This window comes from Lissotriton helveticus, chromosome 3_1 (genome assembly GCF_964261635.1).
Source record: "Lissotriton helveticus chromosome 3_1, aLisHel1.1, whole genome shotgun sequence".
Classification (NCBI taxonomy): domain Eukaryota; kingdom Metazoa; phylum Chordata; class Amphibia; order Caudata; family Salamandridae; genus Lissotriton; species Lissotriton helveticus.
The window spans coordinates 225,384,599-225,408,730 of record NC_136061.1 but is presented as its reverse complement, the minus strand read 5'-3'; the positions used below and the strand labels follow the sequence as shown (position 1 = coordinate 225,408,730).

General features: G+C 47.1%; 1 protein-coding gene across 2 annotated transcripts in view; it reads right to left on the bottom strand.

Annotated features, from left to right (window-relative positions):
• The window catches only part of LOC144822310 (ras GTPase-activating protein 4-like), a 528,733-nt gene extending 506,257 nt beyond the window's left edge, over positions 1-22,476 (bottom strand). The window contains exon 1 of one of the 2 annotated variants that reach the window (XM_078679660.1): positions 20,976-22,476. In XM_078679660.1, coding sequence (XP_078535786.1) covers positions 20,976-21,040 — 65 coding nt within the window. In that variant the 5' untranslated portion in view covers positions 21,041-22,476. The remainder of the gene's footprint in view (positions 1-20,975) is intronic. The other variant, XM_078679661.1, reaches the window with a different exon arrangement.
• Positions 22,477-24,132: the final 1,656 nt, after the last annotated feature.

Here is a 24,132-nt window from a genome sequence, read left to right as displayed (position 1 = left end):
TAAATGGAATTTGTTTGGAACATGGCCTAAGAGCTCTTAATGGCAGGACACCTGGTGACAAGGAGGGCAGCTACACTTTTGACAATGGTATTAATAGGAGCCGAATTGACTATATATTGTGTGGTCTCCAGCTGTGGAATGGGGTTGTCGACATGGCTGTTAGGCCCCGGGTTGAAAGTGACCACAACCCCCTATGTGTGTCCCACAGGTGGTGGAATACCGGTTTAGGAAACCCTATTGAGACACATGATGAAACCCCTCTTTTAAGTAACGATGAGCGAAGGTTAAAATGGTCCAAGGTATTAGCAAATGAGGCCACCATGACATACATTACCAATGAGGTTGATCGTGCAATTTCCGCGATTGAAGCAGCAGTCCCAGTGGTTCCAGGGGACAACGGTATCACTGAAATCCACAATAAGTTATTCTCCCTTCTGAGACCATGCTTTTTTAATAAGAAAACAAAAGGGAAGAAAACTAAGGAAGTGGGCAGGTGGTTTGATAACCACTGTAGAACAGCACGTCTTGACCTGGGGCATGCCATTAGAAACAGGGACCGTGCTGCAGTGACAAAGAATAGGAAACTGTACAAATTAGCAATCTATCGTGCCAAAAAGAAATGGGACGAAGACCATTGGGCCCAATTAAAAGAAGCCTCTGATAATAAAGACTCCATGTTATTCTGGAAAATTATCAAGTGGGGTAGTGGTGCGGGCCCAGTAAAACCTGACAACAATGTACCAGTGGAAGCCTGGGTCGATTACTTCGGGCCACAGTACGCGGAAAGTAATAAACCCGTGGCAGCTGACAATATAATACCGGTTTATGCAACCGAAGATCTATTCTCCCTTAGAGAAGCAGAAATTGCCATCTGTTCCGCGAAATGTGGGAGGGCGCCAGGTCCAGATGGTATCCCCCCTGATATTTTCAAACATGATGTGACTAAATGGGCGAGATACACCCTCCTTGTAGCAAATGCCCTAGCAAAGGGGGCAGTGGTCCCAGACATTTGGAAGGGTGCAACCATTATCCCCATTCACAAGAAGGGCGATCGCTCATTGCCTGCTAATTACAGGCCCATAAGTTTAATAGCCACCATGCAGAAAATTGTTGGGAGAATGGTAACAAACCAGCTAATGGACTGGGTAGAAGATAATAGCGCCCTCTCCCCATACCAAGCGGGATTTAGGCGAGCAACCAGTACCATTGACCAGGTCTTCCGCCTCACCATATTGCGGTGGAAGACCGTCGAACTGGGAAGGGGCAGCCTGTACGTCGCGTTCGTCGACCTGCGGGCGGCGTTCGATCTAGTCCCCCGGTACAAGCTATGGTCGGTTCTCCAAAAACTGGGGATCCCTGCAGATCTGCTAACATTAATCATGCGACTGCATGAATCCAACTTTGCTAGAGTCCAGTGGGGAGGAAGTAGGGAGATAACATTGGACTTCCCTGTGGAAAGGGGTGTTAGGCAAGGCTGTTCCATGGCCCCTCTACTTTTCTCGCTATTCATTAACGGGATAGTCGAGAGAATGTTGAGGGCTAGTGTAGATGCCCCGTCGTTAGCGGACACCAGGGTTCCGATCCTGATGGCCCCCATGGGGCTGCAACGTGCATTAAGCATTTTTGATGCTTTTTGCTTGGAGCACGGGCTAGAGGTAAATGTAGGAAAAACCAAACTAATGGCCTTTTCTGCAGGACGCAGGAGCTATCCTAAGATAACCCTAAATAACAGCAGGCTTGATATAGTTAATGAATTCACGTACTTGGGAGTGCAGATCGCGGGGGGGACTGGCTGGACGCATCATGTGAATAAAGTAGTCCTAAAGCACCAGCAGCTTTCAGGTGCCCTAAGGGGGGAACACCGTAAATCAAAAACAAAACCTATAAAACCCGCAATGACAGTGTACGATGCGAAGGTTTTGGGTGCCACTTTATATGGCGCGGAACTATGGGCTTGGAATAGTCTGGTGGCTCTTCAGACTTCCGAGAACAAGTTCATGCGAGGGATTACTGGACTCCCACAGAGCACCCCCCTAATCCCATTGTTCTTGGAGCTAGGTAGACGTACGATTGTCGACAGAGCACGATTGCGACCAGTTCTTTACTGGAGACGCCTCTGGACGACTCCAGAAATAAGACAGTACGCAGAGGGCTTTCTGTGGATAATTAGGGAAGATATCTTTCATAAGATAAAATGGTTAAAACATCTGAAGACCATGCTGGTAAATCTAGGGTTTTCGAATCTCTGGAACAACCCCGTGGGAGAAATCTTCCCTAGTAAAGAAGCCCTCAAAGAGCAATATTGGGATTGGGTGGGCGGCAAGATGCTGAACGACACCAGGGCAGATTCTATGTCTGGTCGTTTCCTGGAGACTAAAATTTTTCCTGTCCTAGAAAATTACTGGGCCAATATCACGGTACCCATGGACAGGAAACTTGTCTTTCAGTTAAGGTCAGGATCTATCCCCCTTAAGAAACTGACATCTGGCTGGCACAGACCCACTAACAACCTATGTCCTGCTTGTGAAAATGCCGAGGAGAGCATAGGCCATTTTCTCTTCGCATGTCAAGCCTATGCAAATCCGAGGAGAAAATGGCTCTCGTCGGTATGTAAAAACCTGGGGACACGAGATAGTACAGTGGCCTTAAGAATTTTATGTACAACAAACCAGGAATCGATAGTCATGGGGGTAGCCAAATACATGGGTTGGGCTTGGGCGATAAGACGACGGTCTTTGGGGGGTAGCAGGTAACCAGGGATTCCCTTTTTAATAAACTTTTATGTAATTGGTATACTTCGATTTATGTGTAATGTAGTATGAGCTGCACTGTGTTTAATGAATTTTTAACTCTGTGACTATGTATTTGTGTAACTGTTTTTGATTTTATGTGCTTTTATGAGAATTGTCTCGAATAAAGCTTATACAAACAAACGAAACAGCCCGTAACATGGACAGGCTAGAAATCACAACTACTTTTCTTGTGTTAATTTATCCAACATTGCACTTTGAAAGAGAATGTTACCCTAAACAACAAACCGAGAAAACAGAAGTGTAAAAAATATGGAAACTGAAAAGTATTACCATTGTCTACAAGACTTTTTTCTTCCTATTGCATGAAAACAGATTGCAGAACTGATGTAGCAAAGCCGAATGCAAATTTACGCTTGGTGAGAGCGCACTCTTTTCAGTGTTCCACATTCATAACAGTACATTTATTGATACTTCTTTCTATCTTAATTTCTTTTACATATTACAAACTCAACAGCCAATGCGTTTCGTTCGAATTACTGGAGATTCTTCATGGCATAAAGGAGTATGTTGAATCCTCACATATTTCAAATAGGCTGGTATACAAAGATCATCTTCCACATCGATTTTTAAATCCGATCACATGTTGCAGTACCTGTATCTGTACAGCATGCGGTGTAGCGTCCAGTCAGAAATTTCCAGACTGGAAGAAAATTGGTCTCCTGGTCAGATCCTGTGGCATCCAAGAAAATTGGTCTTATGGTCGGATCCTGTGGCATCCATGTGGCCACCTATCACTTTTGACCGTCTTTGGTTCTAATGCAGGGGACCTTTCACTACATGTAGCCATCATACAACCATACCTCCTGCATGGTGTCCTACAAAGCTGTTCTTGGGCTACCAGTAGGACCCACCCGAGGCGTGTCCTACCAATAATGAGTTTCCTTCATTGCGCTTATATGCGCATTCTCTCATTTCCACAAGAAGCTTTGCAGGTGGTTAGGCAGGCTGCAGCATATTTAGCAAAGGTGCCACCGTGTAGCCAGGAAGCCTGGTTGGCAGAGCGTTGGGCCAGCTACATGAGAAAAGACAAGGGCTTGATTAGCTGTTTGTGTAATGGTGCAGATATTTCAAGGAATTTTCCCTGAAATGCTTTAGGGGGGCATTAGGTTTTAGGTTGCGTTTCATGATGATAAATTTCAGATTAGGAAAGATAAGACCCTGCCTGTGAAAAATGAGGTATGAAGAAGTGTGGAGCTACATATGCGAGGGTTTGATGATCCAGGAATGATGTTATCAACACAGATGTTCACTTCAAGGGTGTTTTTAATATGTTGGTTTGGGATTCCAAGGCTGGGGTTTAGAAGGAATGCCATGGTAATATAGGAGTGGCGATATATGCAGTGTAGGCGCTGGTGGGTTTATGTTGATTTCCTAATGAAATTATAAGTTGAAAACAGTAGATATTCTGTTGGGTGTGGGACGGGTTAAAGCAATGTTTAGCAGATGTGAAGAGTACTTTACTTTCATTTGTAGCTGGGGGATGGTTTTTAGATTGTAATCTCCATGTGTGACCCTATCAGTGTTTCTTAAATGCAGATGTCAGTGTTGCAAGGTTATAGGGTGATTTTGTTTAGAGCATTCACAGTTGTCTTTACTTGCAGTTCAGCTCTTGCGTGTTCCAAGCAGCAGAAGGCTTGTGTTTTACTGCGATGATACAAAGGAAAATTTGATTTATATTATGGTCTAAAGAGCGTATTAAGGGTAGAACATTGCTTGTCAGGATCAATTATGGAGGCACTCATAATGGAAACGAGGGTTCTTGAGGGAGCGGAAGGTCAATTTGGTCAGGGTGAGTTGTCTTTCATATGGTTCCCTGTGTGAGGAGACTGTGGTGTATTAAATCATGTTCAGGTCATTCTGGAGATAGAGGTTACTAGCAAGCAGGGGGGAAGTATTTGAGTTGAGGTCTAGTGTGTTGCCTCTGATGTGTGGAGTTAAAGTGATGAGAGAAGTAAGGTGGACAGAACTAATGATATTCATGAAGGGGAAGTATATTGCATTGAAGCTATAATATCTGGGAAAGTTGACGTTTCTAATGTAACAGCTGTCAGTGCTGGATGATGTAGAGAATTTACTGAAGACGGAGATGCAGTCTTTGCCATATACTCCATGGCCAAAATGTAAGGAGAAAGTGAGAGGCTGAAAAAGAGGGAGGGGAGGGATAATAAGGTGGAAGTCAACGAACGAGGAAGGGTTTTAAGTGGTGAATGTTGTGAGCAGGATTGTAAATGTAAGTGTGATGGCCATGCCTCAGCTGGTTTTGTGTGGCTATGGTGAGATTTTTTTGGCAGGTATGAGCAGAGGTAGTTTGACAGGTTTCAACAGTGAAGAAAATGGCAAGATTAAGGTGTGGAAGAAGGTTAGGAATACCTAGGTCAGGTATTCCTATACCAGATGCGTGCACGTGAAGGACTATTAGTGGAGGAGCATTAGTGAGAAAGCTGTACTGGAGGTGGTCAAGAGGTATTAGATTTGTGATTTAGATGAGATTTTTAGGCGTTGTAAATATAATCATGTTAAATCAGTTTCTGATTTAAAGATGCACATGCAAGTATGAAAAGATAACTTTTCATGAAAGTGTGATAAGCCGTCCTTTTGGGCTAAGAGGCCACGCCCCCCACTTTCTCCCAGGCAAGATAAGTGCCGGTGAGGCAGGCAGGAGTGAGACAAGCGCTAAATGTGAATGCTCCTGGCTGCCTGAGCTGAACTTTGCCAGGTTGAGGACTTCACAGCCCCGTGGGTGTGACCTACTCAGCCTGTCAAAAGTGTTTTGAGATGAGGGGGAGCATCACTAATTGCCTCGAACCTGGGTGCTTCAGTTTTTAAGCCCTGATGTGCCCAGAGCCGAGTGTTAATCAGTGACACCTCTTTACAGAGTGGGGTCGCCAGTCTCACTGACCCATCATACTCTATTATGAGATTGGGACTGCGGACTTCCCTCATTGTCTGAGCCAAAGTCAGCCAATGAGGGAAGGCAGCAGTCCCAATCCTCCTGGGACCTCCAAGGCTTTGCTCTCAGAGAGCTGCAATGAAGGTAAGGTGTATGTGTTGTTTATGTTTGGTGCACGCATGTCTGTATGTATGAGTGTATGTGTGTTTGTGAGTGACGTTGTGAATCTGTGTTTGTGTGTATGACTGCACTGGTGTGAGTGAGTGTGCGTGTGTGTGCTCGAGGCCCCCCTCAATGGCACAGACCTCATGTCTAGTGGAGCAATGAGCTTCAAAGTTATAAGAAATCTTACATGGATATCTTTTGAGAATGTGTTGTGATCCAAATATGCTCAGGTTAGAATTGGCTATAGATAACCCACAACTGTTTTATTAAGGGTCTCTATTGTAACATTAAAGTAATGGAAATGGTGATGGAGAGGGTGATCTATGACCATCCAACCCTATGGTCAACATATATCAGCCGTGTGCAGTAGGCCTCATGTCAGACCCCCTTCTTTCTCAGGACCTGGAACCCAGCCTTATTTATGTTGTGTCTCCACCCTTACTGCCCAGGAATAGCGGCATAAGGTCAAAAGGGTATTTGTGCAGGTTGCCCTGTCCAACTCAGTTACATGCGTCCACAGTTATGCATTCTATCTCAATGTTCGTGTAATGTACTCTATTCTCGATTAGGAGGAACCGGTAAAGATATATGCCAATTGGCATGAGAAATAAAGATTAGCAAACAGGGCTGTCACCTCACCAGCTCTAATCTCACTGTTTTCGTGCAAGTCAGTGTTATTTTGGAAACAGGCAAAATGCCCCATAGCAAATGCATGCAAAACATTTGCCACTGATATCAGCGCAACACCTGTAAATTCAATCTTTTCAGAGTTGGTGCGTAAGCTAATACAGATATAAAATCCTGACCCACAATGGGTTTTATTGGGATGCCAAGGAGAAGATGCCATAGGAGCCTGCTGTAGCCATGCGTTAAAAACTGAATACTGATTAAAGCAACTATATTTTATGTTTATGCTTGTAAACCGTACTAAAAAAAAAAGAGTCTTACTTTATCAAGAGAGACACCTGACCAATTGATCATGTAGGAATATATTCATTACGTATTGTTGCAAGTCACGTACTGATATTGCAGCTTCCCCGCAAATTACTGTTTCCAGTATTGTGATTAGAAGGGTAGGGTCCATGCCTTACCCACAATCAACTAATAATCCAGAGCAAGTCTCTACAACCAGTGGATCGTGAGATACCAGTAGCTCACAGACACCTTCAGAGTAGCTCACAACCTTGAGTTAATTTTTTTAATAAGTAGAGGGCCACATTTTCCTTTTAAAGGTAAGGGAAGACTGTGTTTATATTACATTATTTTGTCCAGGCTACAGATAGTAGGGCCTGATAAGGAGTGGTGCTGGGGTCAGATTCATTACCCAGGGCATAGAGGTGAAGAACTGAAGCACTGAGGTATTTAAATCTTGAATAAAAGTCCTTGTTAACTCCATATTGGAGCCTGAGAACAAAATGATGTTTCTGAATGCTTTTAAATTCAAGAAGATTAAAATGAAGAATTAACTCAGTGATTAAGTTAACTCTTTGTTTTAATTTTATCCCATTTCAAAGTATTGCATTTACAAATAGCAGGCCTCTTGCTCCAAGTGGCCAGTAAACACTTTGCCATATTCATAACTGAAAGATAGTCATTTTGTAAAATGAGAAATTTATAGTGGATAAATATATTTCTGTGAAACATTCAGTCCATGGTTTTCTCCACGTTCAATCAAGTCAATTACGTCTTAATATTTTCCGAAGCATATTTCTTCACTTTAAATTCCTCCTATTTAAGCATATGGCTGTATTTTTCTGTTATAAATGACACCGTGTCTACAGGCCACTGGGTGCAAAATGCCTGCTGTTTGTAAATATAACACTTTGAAATGGGAGAACATTTTAATGCGTTTTATAGAATCCATATAAACATTGTCAACTCTTCAGTTTCTCCCATTTCAAAGGGTTGCATGTACACAGCGCAGGCATATTCCTCCCAGTGGCTGATAGACACAGTCATGTTTATAACTGAAAAATACAGCCATTTGTTTTGAAGTGGGAGAAATACAAAGTTCAGACATTTTTTCCGTATTATGAACATTTTTTTGCAGAACATTTTTCTGAACTTTAAATTTCTCCCATTAAAAAAAAGATTGAGTGTTTGTGTAATACAATTACCAGTACTACATATGGTGAAAGGGGTGTCCTGTGGCACAAGTACACATGACACTCTCATTCACTCATACACATAGATCCCATTCATACGCACACACATACATTCATCCCCAAAGACTACGCTCTCACTGATACACATGGTAAACCTGTCACAGTGCCCCTAGTCAAAGTAATTTGTTCAAACCATAGTATTTGGCTCTATGAACATTAGGATTAAATTCAGTGATAATAGATGTAGGGGTGTCTTGTAAAACTGAGTGAGTGGCTAGGTCTTCAGTAGCTCCCAATGATTTTCACTGAATAGAAGTAGCTCTCACTACAGAAAAAGGTTAGAGACCCCTGATCCAGAGACAGGAAAGAAGCCACCAAACTTCTCACTGGTCTGGAAGGTGAGACTGGCATTGGGCGGCGAGCCCTACCACTCCTGTCTCTCTCTGGAACTGGATTGGGAGAAAGAGGTAAATGAGGTAGGACAGAACACACAGTGGTGAAGACCTCATTACTGGCACTATGTGGAACTCAACCTTTTTCCCCTAACAATGAAGGGGTTTGTTAGAACTGGCTATTTCTGGTAGGCTAAGGCTGACGCCAAAGCCAGGCAGAAACCACCATTCTAGTCAGGGCAATGGAGTCACACGCCAAGATAACCCCTGCTCACTCCCTTGGTAGCTTGGCACGAGCAGTAAGGCTAAACTCGGAGGCAATATGTAAAGCATTTGCACCAGCACACAACAGCAACAACATCCTAGGCACACCACAAAAGGAACTCCACACAAGGTTATATGAAAATAACTTCTGTATTGTCAAAATCACATCAGATAGAAATCACACATGTACATTGTGCCAACTGGCACGGGCAATATTCATAAGGGATTATTTACAGGACAGGGTCACATGGGCCACTGTCAGAATCAACACTTTTAGAAATAGAAATACTGTCAGAAATTAGAATAAGTATAGCACAAAATAACAGTTGTAAATCACATCCAGTAACTACTGGGAACAGGTAAGTACCACCTACGCAACCCTAACCACCCTAGGAGAATGTCACGCAGGGGACCAGGACCTCACTAGGACCACCTGTACTAAAAAGAACAACCACCTAAGTATCACAATACAATTAGGGATATCAGCAAGAACACATTACACATGATGCATCTAAAACACATTCAGCGGTGTAGGGAAGGAAAACACATGATGCCTAAAACATTCAGAGGTGCAAGGAAAGAAAACACATGATGCATAAAAACACATTCAGCGGTGTAATCACAAGACACATCATGCATCAAAAACATTCAGAGGTGCCAGAACACAACTCAATAGCGCAAAAACACATGATGCCTAAAACATTCAGAGGTGCAAGGAAAAACCACACAATTGCGCAAAACCTTACATAAGCCACTACCTGTGGCAGTCCCTAGGCCAACTGGCCTTGTTGGGGCTAGGACGCCCTGTGTCTCAATGTCAGGGCCTAAACGGTGCAGCTGCCCACTAATTGCTGGGCAGCTGGGATAACAAGCAAACTAGGGCATGGGCTCTCACTAGCCCTTGAACAGTACTGCGCCAAACAGCAGGAGCCCCACAGGCTCTTGAACCAATATGCCCCCATGAACCTCCCTGGTTCATCTGCACCTATATTATCAGGAAGTTTCTTGATAAAAATAGTCTCAAGTCTCTCGCATCAGTAATAATGCTAAGGCTCCTAAAATGCCCTTAATATGCAATGTTCAAATAATGCCCGCGTGTGATTTGCTTCTGAAATCCCACCTTCACTTCTATTACGCCCACACAATGCGGGCGCGCCTCACCAGGGGCTTCGGGCGCACCGCGCCGTTCAGAACAGACTTGCTTCAGCCCCATGCACTCTCAGCGCGCCTCTCCGTTGATCTGCGCGCCTTCGCGCCAGCAATGCAGACTTTCTTTCTGCCCCGGCCGGTCCCAGCAGCCCTCTGCCCGCTCTCAGGTCCTCGGGGAGCTGGCTCAGCGCTCCAGCGCAGGGACGCAGGCCAGGGGCAGGGATCACACACACGGGATCCCTCGGCGAGGTCGGGTCAGTCTTCCCCGGCTTCGGTCCCTCTCTTACGGCTCGCGGTGGCTTCCTGAAGGTCCCGGTCCCGCCAACCAATCCTGTCGCGGCTCTACAGACGAGCCTCCGGATGACATCACGTAGCTTCCAGGAGTCAGCCACTCACAGCGCGGCTCCTGGAACAAGCCCCTATGACGCAGGGCGACTCGACCAATCGGAGCGCGGCTCTCGGGGCAGGCCTCCGGCAAAGGGCCAATCAGAGCGCGGCTCTCCTCGTGGCTCGGCCAATCAGGTCGCGGCCTCTCCGTGGTTGTCTCTGTAGCTCCGGGAACACTCGGGTCAGTTTCAGGGCCACGGGCCGCGGCGGTGTATTGCGGGCAGATGAAATTAATGCGCCCAAGGACAGTAGGGCGATCTGAATATCGCGAATCCCCCACAAGGATTCCTTCGTCCTGGAAATGCTTTCGGGCGCACTACCACCACTTCCCACGTGCCGATGAGCACGTCCATATCCCGGCACAGCAGCGGATGGGCAGGCAATACATAGCACGGCGCTCTCAAGCCAGACAGAGGGCAGCCAGCGCTTCACACGGGCAGATGATCGATAGTCTAGGCAAACAGCTCACGATCTCTGCAGCACACAGCAGGGCTTTGTAGTCTTCGGTAACCTTTCTGTTCCTGAGTTACCAAACAGGAGGCCAGCTCTTCTCAGGCCCTTGGAGATTCAGTTTAGGAGACACAGCACACAGCAAAGTCTCTTAGAGTTCAAGTAAGCAAGGGCACAGCACACAGCAAAGTCCCTCTTCTCCTCAGCTTCAGTTGGTCAGCAGAACAGGTCAGCCCTTAGAGCACACAGCAAGGCAATCTTCCTTCAGTTCTCCAGCAGTCCTTCTTCCCGCAGAGGTTCGTCTTGATTGTAGAATCTGATCTTCTGTTGTCAGGGGTCCTTCTCTTATACCCCTAAAAGTCTTTGAAGTTCTTTGAAGTCTTTGTGTAAGTGGGCCCTGAGCCCGGTCTAAACCAGTTCTGGGTGTTGCTGGAGCACTGGGGCTTTACTGGCTTCCTACTTCCTTTCAGTATCAGGGACAGAGGTGACAGTCACCCAGCGGGGAGGTGGAGCCAGCATTGTGGTCAGGCATGCACAGCCCTATTCACTCCTAGGTGCCATCTCCTCCCACTTCCTTGGCAGCAGATGCAGCCTTTGATCCACGGGCTGACTCAGACAACCTCCTGGGGGCTCTGCAGCCCTTGTCACCCTCAAACCAGACAGTCAATCCACAAGCAGGCCCAGGCACTCTGGGCCAGGCTCACCAGCCAATCACACACCAGGCACAAATTACACAAATATGCCAACTTCTAAAAGTGGCACTTCTCCACTAGACACAATCATGCCGCATATACTATTACGCAGCATTCAATCTCACAAGTTCGCACATACCAAACTTGACCCTGCACTCCCCACACATCAGGAACTACCATGGGCATACATATTCCCCATTCATTCCTATGGGAGGGCAGGTCACTCACCACACATACAGTGAAAAAGTGCGCAGAGGCCTAAAATCACCACCACCAGGTTCCAGAAACAGGCTAGGAAAAAACAAAAAGTCTCGGGGTGAACCTGCCAAAAGGGCCGGGTCCAACAGGGTTGAATTATTTTTCCACCTGCCTTATAGTGATGACTAGAACTAACCAATTTAATACACAAAGAGAGGGACGTGGAGCATAGAAAAAGAGGTCAAGTACCCGTGCCCCCAAGTAGTACATCTACATCACCAGAGGGTAATTGTTCCTATGAGTGAATGCCACTGAATCGTTGGTGACCACTCTTACATATAGATCCAACCTAGAGAAAAATAGAAAGATAAATGGAAAAGGAAAACTTAATGAGGGCGTGCTAATAGCGATCCGAAATCAGATTGCATCTCAGGTTATTCATAAATGTCTTAACTGTATTAGCATTCCATACATGATTATAGCACAGAACGTGTGTTAAATTCTAGCAACTCTTCAAATTTGAGGGTTTCCCCTGTATCCAACCTTCAACCATTGATTGAGATAGATATCAAGCGTGGTTGAAGTAAACCTATCTACACTTTATGCTGCCGACTAGGCTAGCATGGACTCATAGAACTATCCAATCCCATGCCGCAAAGCCCAGCCAGGTCGCATGATTAAAAGAAGATCACTTCTATGATGGTTCTTATCAATACTCTGTTGTGTCTCACGCTCCTTCTGGTAATCGTACTCTCGATGTGTGTGATACCGGAGGTTCCAAGACCACAAGCTCGTCTGTTAGAAGCTGGGGAGCCAAGGGGCTAATGTGCCATGTTTCATCTTGCTGTTGCCGCTTCTACACCATATACTTCTTGAATAAAGAGCATTATCTTCTCTTATTTGTTTCTATCTTCAGTCCACGGTTAGATTGGAGACGAGTGGACTTGCTTTTTTAGTAACTTTACTTAGTGTAAGCGTTGGCTCTTTAAACCATAGTCTGCTGTTTCTTTTACGTTGTACGTGAGTTTCCTGCTCACACACTTTCCATTTGCTAAATGTAAAAGTTATCATTTTGTACAGTTTGTGGGAGTTGTGTGTGGGGGGGGTTGTTGTACTGTTTTTCATTGGTCGAATGTATGTTATCATTATATTTTGGTCTATTTTTTAGAAACGGTTGTTGTTGGGAAGAGCAAAGTGTGTTGTGTATCGCGCTCCTGGAGGCTCGTGCTCCTTGTGGTAATCGAACTCTCGATGTGTGTGACATTGGAGGTTCCAAGACCACAAGCACGCCAGTTAGAAGCTGGAAGGCGAGGGGCCAGCGCGCAGTGTTTCATCATGTTGTTACACTTTTACAGCATATACTTCTTGAATAGAGAACATTATCTTCTCTTACTTGGATCTATCTTCATTCCATCAATTTTTTATTTTTTTTAGGGAGTTTTATATAGGCCGAACTTGACCCGGTATTGGGTATCAGAGCATTTTACATAGCACCAGTAGCGTTACATGAGGACACATTCATTTTTGTTAAGCTCAGGGAGATTAAGTGATTTGTCCTGAAGCAAAGGATATTCAGCGTCATTGCCGAGACTCAAACCCGGATCTCCAGATTCGAGGTCGACCGCCCTAGCCGTTAGGCCAACTCTTCTCACCAATAGATACTCCTTCAGAAAAGCATTAGCAGGCTTCACTTTAAACGGTCCTCCCCATAATAGCCACTTACAAAGTAAGGACTTAAGTTGGCCCAGTGGTCTTGGGCAGCCACTGCACCTTCCGGGCCCATATAGAAGCTCAGACCAGACTAAAATGGCACTTTTATGGTTGTTGATACATTTGGGGTCTGGCGGGGAGTAAACAAAGGTTCTGGCCACATATCAAACCTGCTCGCAAGGTGCCTGGGGCGGCCTCTTGCTGTGTGCCCACTGGGTTATGCTTGGTGCAGTACAACATGAGATAGGTAGGGTGAGTTGACTACCTTCTGTGTGAAGCACACACCCTGAATTGGAGATTGGCCAAACTTAGGGTATGGGGCCTACCAGACTAGCTACATTACAGAAGCTCGACCAAGCTACACTCGACAGGCGAGCCCATCTCAAGGCGAAACCAATCCTGGGTTCTAGTTCAGGGAGGACTTGGCCAGGCAGTTCATGATGGACTTTTCCTATTGGAGGAAGGTCAAGATTGATTTGCATTTGGCTGGGTCCAAACTGAGGCAGCACAGTGAGCAAAAGAACAATGGTTTGGAATGCATCCCGGCACGATTGCCAGTGGTTATTCAGAGGGCTTGGAGTGGGCCGGGTCTTGCTGGTGCATAGCACCGGCAGTTCTATAAAGCAGGTGCCCAACCGGGTGTCTATCGGGCTCTCCATTTTTACCTTCAGGGTGAATTTTTTTTTTACCTCTGCAGCAGTACCACCCGTTACTGCTTTTGAGGTAAATTCAAAGAAACTCGCTATAGTACTTCCACAGTCTCATCATTTCAGAACTGAAGCATATTCAATATTCTATACAACAAGGCCATAGTTTTTGCTGATTTATCTTACACAAACAACAACCATTGGCAAAGCCAATGGCCCTTACTTGTTGTAGGTGTAATGTTACTTGTTGCATTAGTATTATATATCTGTAGGCAATGACAGAAGCAGCAAAATACCAGTCGGGTGGCACACCGTGCGTATCACTGATTTTTAGCCTGCTTATATGTAAGCCACAACCTTAATTACATCGGTCATGCCCCTTTGAGAGACCCCCTAGTTGTTTCATTCCACTTAAAGCCCTGGGTATACACATTGGAAGCATTCTTCCCATCACTTTTTGTGCGTTTGAATCTCGACCTACTCCTAAAAAGGGTCCTCTCTCTTTCCAAAACAAATGTTAAACTTGAGTTTCACACAACCTCTGGTGGGGGCAGCATCTACTGCACTAACAGGATGCTTGAGCAACCCCTTCTTTCAATGCTTTCCTACTTTAGAACTCACACCATCAATGGTGGACTATATGATGCTACTAGGGTGACCAACCGTCCGTAAATTTCACAGACAGTCCGTAATTTCGACCGTCTGTCCGTTGTCTGTGAAGCATTCTTTAACGGACGACATTTGTCCCTAACTTTAACCGGGCACCGGTCGCACCATCCTAAAGCTGTCACAGCTTCCACCCACCACCCTTCTTGACACTGATGCTGTTGAGGTCAGGTGTAACAGACTCGGATGCAGTACCAAAGCTCAGATACCCAGCAGCATTGGAGAGACACAGCGGGATGGCAACCCTCACACCTTCAGCCCTTGATGAGCCGTTAAGAGGTGCTTGAAGGTGAGTCAGAGGGAGGGGGCTGCAGCTTCAGGAGCAGGGGCATCTATTCACATGCAAACAACCCTGAATGCATCATGTCTCTGCAATTTAGAGGGGCCTCACATATTCCCTTTCTGCCCAGGGCCCCAAACATCCTAGAACCTGCCCTGATTACACTGAGGCAGCATGTGGTTCTCTTCACAGAGCCTAATTACTGTCACTAAATTGTGAGCAAACCTCGGTTCTTCAAACATGCAGTCTATAATGTAATAAAATTAAGAAATGGCACAATCGCACCCACACTGATTAACAAAGTATGGGGGACAATCAGTTAAATCAGTTCTCTTGGAGTATCTCCTGTACTGTACATCACAGTGGGGGATGGCAAAACTAACATTTTGGAAAGAGAGCCTGTCTTCTCTTTGTCTTGTCCAGGAGGGTGTGAGGAGCCCTACCTCACCCTGGAAGAGACCAAAATGATACTAGAATACTGAATGCCCATCCGTGCCCACGCTCGTGGATTCTGTTCCCCCTCCGGTGATGGCTCCTGCCCCCCCCAGTGATGGCACTATCCCCCCATGTGGTGGCTCCTGTCCCGCCATGTGGTGGATCCTGTCTCCGCCCTGGGTGGCTTCTGTCCCAATCCTGGAATAGCTCCTGCAGCGAGGGTGACATTTTTGAAGGGCCTCTTCTCAAAAAGGCTCAGCTCAAAATTAATATGAAAAGGTGGGCGAGTGAGTAAGTGAAGGGATGGGTGGATAGCTGGATGAATTAATGAAAGGGTGAATGAATGAATGAACAATTGAATAGATGGATAAGGAGAGAGGATGGATGGCTTGATGATTGAGTGGAAGGATGGATGAGAAAAAAGGTAAATAGCTGGGCATATGGGTGGAAGGGCAGCTGGGTGGGTAAAAGGGTGGATGGATGAGTGAAAGGATGGATGAGTGAAAAGGTGGATGATGAGTGATTGAGTGGGTGGATGGATGAGTGAAATGATGGATGGATTGATGAATTGATAAGTGCAAGGGTGAATGGATGGACGGATGAGTGAAAGGGTGGATGTAAGGATGGATGAGTGAGTGAAAGGGAGGGTAGATGGTAAAAGGATGAATAGATGAGTGAAGGAGTGAAAGGATAGATGGATGAGAGAAAGGATGGATGAGAGAAAGGATGGATGAGTGATAGGGTCAATGGATGGATTCATGAGTGGATGCGTAGATAGATGGAAGGAAGGATGGCTAAGTGAAAGGGTTGATGGAGAGAGAACAGGAGGATGCATGGATGACTGAAAGGGTGGATGGGTGGAAGGATGAGTGACTGGGTGGATGGATGAGTAAGTGAAAGGATGGCTGGATGGGTAGAAGAGTGGATGGATGAGTGTACAGATGAATAGGGTGAAAGGGTGGATGGATGGATAATGGATGGATGAGTGAAAGGATGAATGAAGGGATGGATGAGTGAAAGGATGGATGAAGGGATGGGTGAGTGAAATGATAGATGAAGGATACATGATGGATAGGTTTGCAAATGGTTGAATATGTTTGGATATGGCTGGGATTACTTATATACTATTACACAACCTCCTCTGATGTGTCTGTAAAACTCACCCATTGTCCAAAAGTTTTGTCCTGAATTTTGACCTCCTGTCCTGAATTTGTGTCCTGAATTTTGACCCTTTGTCCTGAACTTTTATACTCACTGTCCTGAATTTGCACCAATGCCAGTTGGTCACCCTAGATGCTACTGTTGTGGTTCAAGCGCTGTACAGTGCCTCATACAGCCCAAAGCAACATGGCGCCCATAGAGCTCGGCCAGACGGCCTCGCTGCCTCATCTCCCGGCACCAGCCTCGGTCTTACATAGTTCAAGTTGGCAGGAGCTGCAGTAATCAGCTGCCAGCGTCCACGGCAGTCTGTGTTCTCCACGTTTAGGTCAGAAGAGCTCGGTTGGTAGGGCAGATGGCAGCGCATTGTTTATCATCATTTGTGTTTCTTGAGGTGCACAGTTAGTGCTTCTGAAACATTCCAGACGAAGAGCGCCGACTGCCAAAGTTATCCATGTGTAAACATATTGGGAACAGGACGGGCGGTGGCTGTGTATGCGTCTCTCACATTCGGATCCGGTACAGCGCGGGCAGCAGCAGTGGACGCTTCCCTCAGAGACAGCGCAGAACCGCACAGGTGCAGAGCGCGGGAGGAATGCACACAGCCACTGGGTACTGCACGGGTCATCGGCCACAGAAACACACACGGCGCTGCATTGGGCACCAGGACACAGAAACACCAACATATGGCAAGGCACAGGGCATCAGACACAGAAACACACACACACGGCACTGTATTGGGCATCAGGACACAGATACACCCACATGTTGCACTGCACGGGGCATGAGGACGCAGAAAACCACACATCTGGCACTGTATGTGGCATGTCGCATAGACACAACCTGCAACTGCACAGAGTATCGTGGCAGCACGGATCCACAAAACACACATAATTCTGGTAAAACATGATGTAACAGGGAAACACACAAATTTGGAACTGTGGGTGGCATCAGAACTGCATGCCTCCACCTAGAAGTACACTGATGTAACACTGCACAAAGCATCAGGTCTGCATGCATATACATACCACAGCGCCAAGACACCTACGGGTATAAGTCGCGCTTTACAAATCGCAAAAATAAATAAATAAATAAATACCAACACATAGAGGTGATTCTGCACAAAGCGTAAAGACTGCATGCATCCGCATACAAACACACAGAGGTGGTACAGCACAAAGCATCAGTATTTCATGCTTCCACATACAAAGACACAGATGTGGTACAGCACAAAGCATCAGAAATGCATGCTTCCACATACAAAGACACAGATGTGGTACTGCACAAAGCATCAGGACTGCATGCATCCACATACAAACATACAGATGTGGTACTGTACAAAGCATCAGCAATGCATGCATCCGCATACAAGCACACAATGTGGTATTCCACCAAGCATCAGCAATGCATGCATCCACATACAAACACACAGATGTGGTACTGTACAAAGCATCAGCAATGCATGCATCCGCATACAAGCACACAATGTGGTATTCCACCAAGCATCAGCAATGCATGCATCCACATACAAACACACAGATGTGGTACTGCACAAAGCATCAGCAATGCATGCATCCGCATACAAGCACACAATGTGGTATTCCACCAAACATCAGCAATGCATGCATCCACATACAAACATACAGATGTGGTACTGCACAAAGCATCAGGACTGCATGCATCCGCATACAAACACACAGACGTGGCACTGCACAAAGCATCAGGACTGCATGCATCAGCATACAAACACACAGATATTGTACTTCACAAAGCATCAGCAATGCATGGTTCCACTGACAAACACATAGATGTGGCACTGCACAAAGCATCAGGACTGCATGCATCGGCATAGAAACACACAGACGTGGCACTGCACAAAGCATCAGGACTGCATGCATCAGCATACAAACACACAGATGTGGTACTGCACAAAGCATCCACAATGCATGCTTCCACATACAAACACACAGATGTGATACTACACAAAGCATCAGGTCTGCATGCATCTGCATACAAACACACCGATGTGGCACTGCACCAAGCATCAGGACTGCATGCATTAGCATACAAACACACAGATGTGGTACTGCACAAAAAATCAGGAATGCATGCATCCACATACATACACAGAGATGTGGCACTGCACAAAGCATCAGGGCTGCATGCGCCCACATACAATCACACAGATGTGGTACTGCACAAAGCATCAGAGCATGCTCCCACATACACACACACAGATGTGACACTACACAAAGCATCGGGACGGCATGCATCCGTATACAAACATACAGATGTGGCACTGCACAAAGCATCCGCAATGAATGCTTCCACATACAAACACACAATGTGGTGCTGCACAAAGTATCAGTACTGCATACATCCGCATACAAACACACATTTGTGACACTGCAAAAATCATAAGGACTGCATGCATCCGCATACAAACACACCGATGTGGTACTGCACAAAGTATCAGGGTGCCTGCAGCCGCATACAAACACATAATATGGTACAGCACAAAGCATCAGGACTGCATGCAGCCGCATACAAATACACAGATGTGGTACTGCACAAAGCATCAGGACTACATGCATCCTCATACAAACACAAAGATGTGGTACAGCACCAAGCATCAAGGCTGCACGAGTCTTCCCAGAGACATAACTGGTCCTGCAAGAGGCGTCGCATACGCATCTTGTGCTGCAAATTACATCAGAAATGCATACGTCCTCACACAGAAACAAGTACAAGCACACGCGAAACGGCTACAAGATTCCCCAAAACATGTGGCATTGTGGTCACTTCTGGGAGATTAATGGGAACAAGAGTAGCAGGGATTGGTAACAGTATATTTGATTCCGTGCACATGCCATGGCGTAGAAAGAGTGACACGGGCAGTCATGGAATCAAGGGAAATGGATCCACTGGTCACAATTTAGTAATGAGAGTTAGCCTTAATGGGAGTCCATACGGCCTCTAGCACCCCTGGGACATGGTGACACGGCACATGCTGCACTTCTGATAGCCAGGCCCTTGGCACGTGCGCACCCTGGTGACGTTTTTTTAAGTACGGGTCCGACTAAACCCCTAGGAGAGCCTACGCTGGCCCTGGGGGGAGGGTGGTCTGTACCACAGACAGCGCGAGCAGTGCCAGCGAGGCGTGCATAACAAGTGCAGCAGGTGCAGTTGCACCTGACCAGCGGTAGTGAGGAACCCATTGCATAGCGCTTGATACTGTCATTTGCTACCCAACCTGGACAAAGGGGTGCCATTTCATTGTTGGCATTCGATGGCTCCACTGCCAGGCCGCTGCCCAGCGCCCATGACACTGAACATCGAAGGATGGCGGAAGGACACACCTGCTTACATCGCACAGCAAACAGGTGCGGCGGGTGGAGCAGGAGGACAAGCTTCATTTACACAAAAACACAAGAAATGCACAGCAGCACAAGCTGCAGCATTGCTGTGCAGGCACGTGCCCGCACGCGCACCACAGTGAGGTTGTACAGCCGAGAACAGCAGCAAAACGACGGCCCCATACAGCTCCTCGTCAGGGGCACGTAGCGCTATGTGAATGGAATCACAATGCAAGTCATACACAAGGGTGTATGTGTTCTCCACACACATGTACAGCAGAGCTGCTTTGCAAGTCTCCTCACGCGTGGGGGTGAGGGGGGGGGGACAACAGCACGGACAGCAGTGACGCAAGTTTCCCTTAAATAAGAAAAATAGGGGCACTCCATGGGCTGCCCCGGCTCAAGATCAGCGCTGCATCAAAGGCAGCGCAGTGACCCCTTTGTGGTGCAGCGTAACCCCGCCCGGAGTGTACATCAGAATCCAGCCTCCAATCAGATGTGCTCCTAAACTTATGGCTGTACTAACCGAACCCCCGAGTGTACTCACACGCCCCTCTAGCTGTACTGACATCATGCCCATTTGTACTCACACGCCCCTCTGGCTGTACTCATATGCCTCCTTGTACTCACAGGCACCCTGCGTGTACACTCACATGGCTGTACTCACATGCAGCTCTGGAAGTACTCACAAGCTTCCTAGCTGTACTGGCATGGCATGCCCATTTTACTCACACGCCCCTCCTGCTGTAGTCATTTCAGCCCTTGTACTCACATGCACCCCTGGGGTACTCACACGCCCCTCCAGCTGAACTCACATGTCCCTACCCCCATGTACTGACATGCACCCCTGGGTGTACTCACACGCCCCTCCAGCTGTACACACATGCCCCTTATACTCACACGCCCCTATACCCTTTGAACTCACATGCACCCCTGGGTGTACTCACACGTCCCATATACTCACACGCACCTACTACTCTCCGTGTACTCACACGTCCCTTTGGTTGTACTCACACGCCCCTCTGGCTGTACTCACAAGTCCCTTATACCCACACGCCCTTCTGGCTGTATTCATATGCCCGTCTAGCTGCACTGACACGCCCCTTGTACTCACACGCACGCCTGGCTTCACCCACATGCCCGCGGGCTATACTCTTGCCACCTTGCACTCACATCCCCATCGCAGGTACATGTCAAGACCCTCGGCCTCGTACTCACATGTCCTTGGCGGGCAGGTTCTTCCCCTCCACGATCCGGATGGTGAGGGAGCTTCTCTTCGCCATGCTCCGGCGGGTCGGGTGGGCGCAGCCTCGCGGCGCTCACGGCTGCTCTCTGGGGCGAGCTCGGCGTGTGCCGGTGCCTGCTGTCCGCCTGAATGTCTGATGAGAGAACCCCTGCTACTAAACCCTGCTACTGCCGAGGGGGGCGTGAGAGCCTGCGGGGGGCGCCTCCCCTGCTTGCTGTGCATCAGGGGCTAACCCTTCAGGTGTGCGTGTTGCGTCTCCTGTTCTTTTGTACCTGCTACACCCTTATACACTGCTTGCTCTGGTGGATTCGGGTCCTTGTGTGCTCATGCTTTATCTGCAGGTGTCTTTAGTTCGTTGTGTGCTTGCTGTGGACTCGGGACTAGTTGTTTCCGTGGCCGCCGGTGTGTCCTCTTTCAGTAGGTGTCTCCTCAGGCTCTTTTCCCGTTTGCTGTGCCTGTGGGTGCTTGTTATGTCCACGCCAGCTTGATTTGTGGTTGTCGTGCCTGCAGGAGTTTGTCGTTCTGTGCTTTCTATGCCCGTTAGCAGTTTCAGTGCTTTCTAGGTCCGATAGCTGTCCAGTGCTTGCTCTGTCTGTGTCTATTTGTCGGTTCTCGTGTGGCTACCATCTCAGGTGATTGGTTTGTGTATGCTTGCAATCCCTATATGTGCTTGTTGCTTCTGTGCTGGCGGTCATCTCAGACCCCTGTTGTTCCTGTACTTACTGTGGGCAGATGCTTGTTGTTCCCTCGCTTGCTCTACGCCCAGGTGCCTGTTCTGCCCTATATCTATGCTTTGATGTCCCTGTGCTTACAGGTGCATATTGTTTTTGTTGGTCCGTATTTAAGTGCGCGCCCAGCCCGTGTTTGCTAGTTATTTCTTAAGTGACCACGTCCATGGGCGTTTGTTATTTCTATCTACCTCTGCCCCCACTGAGTTCCTAAATTAAGTGATTTTTTTGTATTAATCTAGCGGTACGTGTCGCTAGCTGTAGGTGCATACGCCGGGTGTTAGAGCCTTTCTACCCATAACTGGAGATGGACTGAACTTGAACTGGAGATGGACAGCCAAGCTTAAATCCCAAATTCGGAGATTATCGTCATCACACTGTAGTTGGAGAACTCCAAAACTCAGCCACAGCTCGGCGCCCGGTGCAGACAATCGCTGCCCAGGCGGAGGGCGTCACTGTCTCGGTTCAAACTTCCACTGCTTCGGTTCTGACATCAGTACCTGTTCTGGACTCAGATCTCCGGGTGCCTTGCTCAGAACTTCACAGCCTCCTATCAGTACTTTACTCTGCACGGCTCAGGCACCAACTTCCGCAGTTTTAGATCCCGGGCGCAAGCTCCTCAGACCTCCTGCACCCAGGCTAGGCTGGACCGGTGCACCCTCCGCTGGAGGTGACAGACAGATCACCCCTCCAGGCACCCGCATCCAGGGGAAAACAACGAGCACTCAAACCTTTATCCAATCACAGCACAGAGTCCTACAGAGGGCGTGACTGATGTCTCTGCTGGCGCTGTGGTTGGTCGGTGCCTGGATCCGTCAGCCGACAGTCACGTGCAGCCGTCCCCGGGCAGGGTTCACGGGGTTATCTCTCTGACTTGAGCGCGCGTGGCGCATTTTGAATGAGGGCGCGGGGAGATGCATTGAGTGACAGCTAGAGCATAGACAATAACGCAGGTAACCTGCAGGGATAATGGTTTAGAGGGAAGACGCATGATTTCGAACAAATGAGATAGCCAAGTCATCTGTAGAGGCAGACAGCACAGGCACATTAACTAGTCGGGGGTCCCCAGACCTTCAATTTCTTTAAGCATCAGCAGAAGCGAGCACTTATTTATTTATTTAAGGCCTTTTTATAAAGCATGGACTTTACCCGAAGGTGTCAGAGCACTGTACAATAGAACCAGTTACGTTACACGAGGAACGTACAAAAATAGCAGGCCACAGAATCAAAACACCGCAGGAAAAAAAAGGAACACAATATCAAACACAGCAAGCAAAGAATGTACAGACAAAAATATAAATAAATATATCAAAGTTACAATGACTAAAGAACTTCCTGGCGGGGTCTGAGAAGGAAGGAATTAGTTCTGAAAGTGTCTTTGGAATATAAGAGATTTGAGGTCCGATTTGAAGATCTAAATGGAGGTGATGGCACGGAGCAAAGGAGGAAGCGAGTTCCAGATTCTCACCGCATTACCTGAGAACGATTGAGCCATCAATGTTTACCTTTTGAAGGAGGGGTGCTCAAGCAGGAACTTTTCGGCATTCCGAGAAGGTCTTGAGCCTCCAGGCAATTTCAGTTTATTCGCCAGATAGCGAGGGGAGGAAGAGTGCAAAGCTTTGTGGGTGATGCACGCCGTTTTGTAAATAGCTCTAACCTCGATGGGAAGCCATCGGAGAGAAGATAGGATAGGAGTGATGTGATCACTTTGTTTGGACCCTGAAATGAATCGAGCTGCTGAATGGAGGACGGATTTGAGGGGGGAGAGGTGAGATTTGGGAAGGCCAGTCAGAAGAGAATTACAATAATCCAGTCTAGAGAGAACTAGCGATTGGACCAAGGTTTTTAGATCTTTCTCCGGGAAGCACCGACTAATCCCCCATAGAAAGCAGAGCTGATAACGTGTGCTCTTGGCAATGGAGTTGATGTGTGAGATTAGGTTGAGTCTTTTGTCAAGTATGACACCTAGGGATTTAGCGCAGTCGACAATGATGGGTTTACTGTTGAGTAAATTCAACTGATCCATCCAGGATTGAACAGGAGGCAGGGAGAGAGAGCTAGATAGGAGGAGAAATTCAGTTTTGGAGGGATTGAGGATGAGTTGGTGAGCTAACATCCAGTTGTGAATAGAGTTGAGAGTAGAGTTGAGTAGTGAGAGATCTTGAGAGGAAGACACCTTGATGTAGATTTGGGTTTCATCCGCATAGAGATGGTAGAGGATTCCAGATTTGCTTAGGAGGTTCCCTAATGGTTCCAGATAGAGATTAAACAGAGTGGGAGCAAGGATAGAACCTTGAGGGACGCCTTGACCAACCACCAGTGGAGACGAGAGACTGTTCGCAATATTAATCATTTGGGATCTGTCCGAGAGGAATGAGGCAAACCATTTGAGTACTGTCCC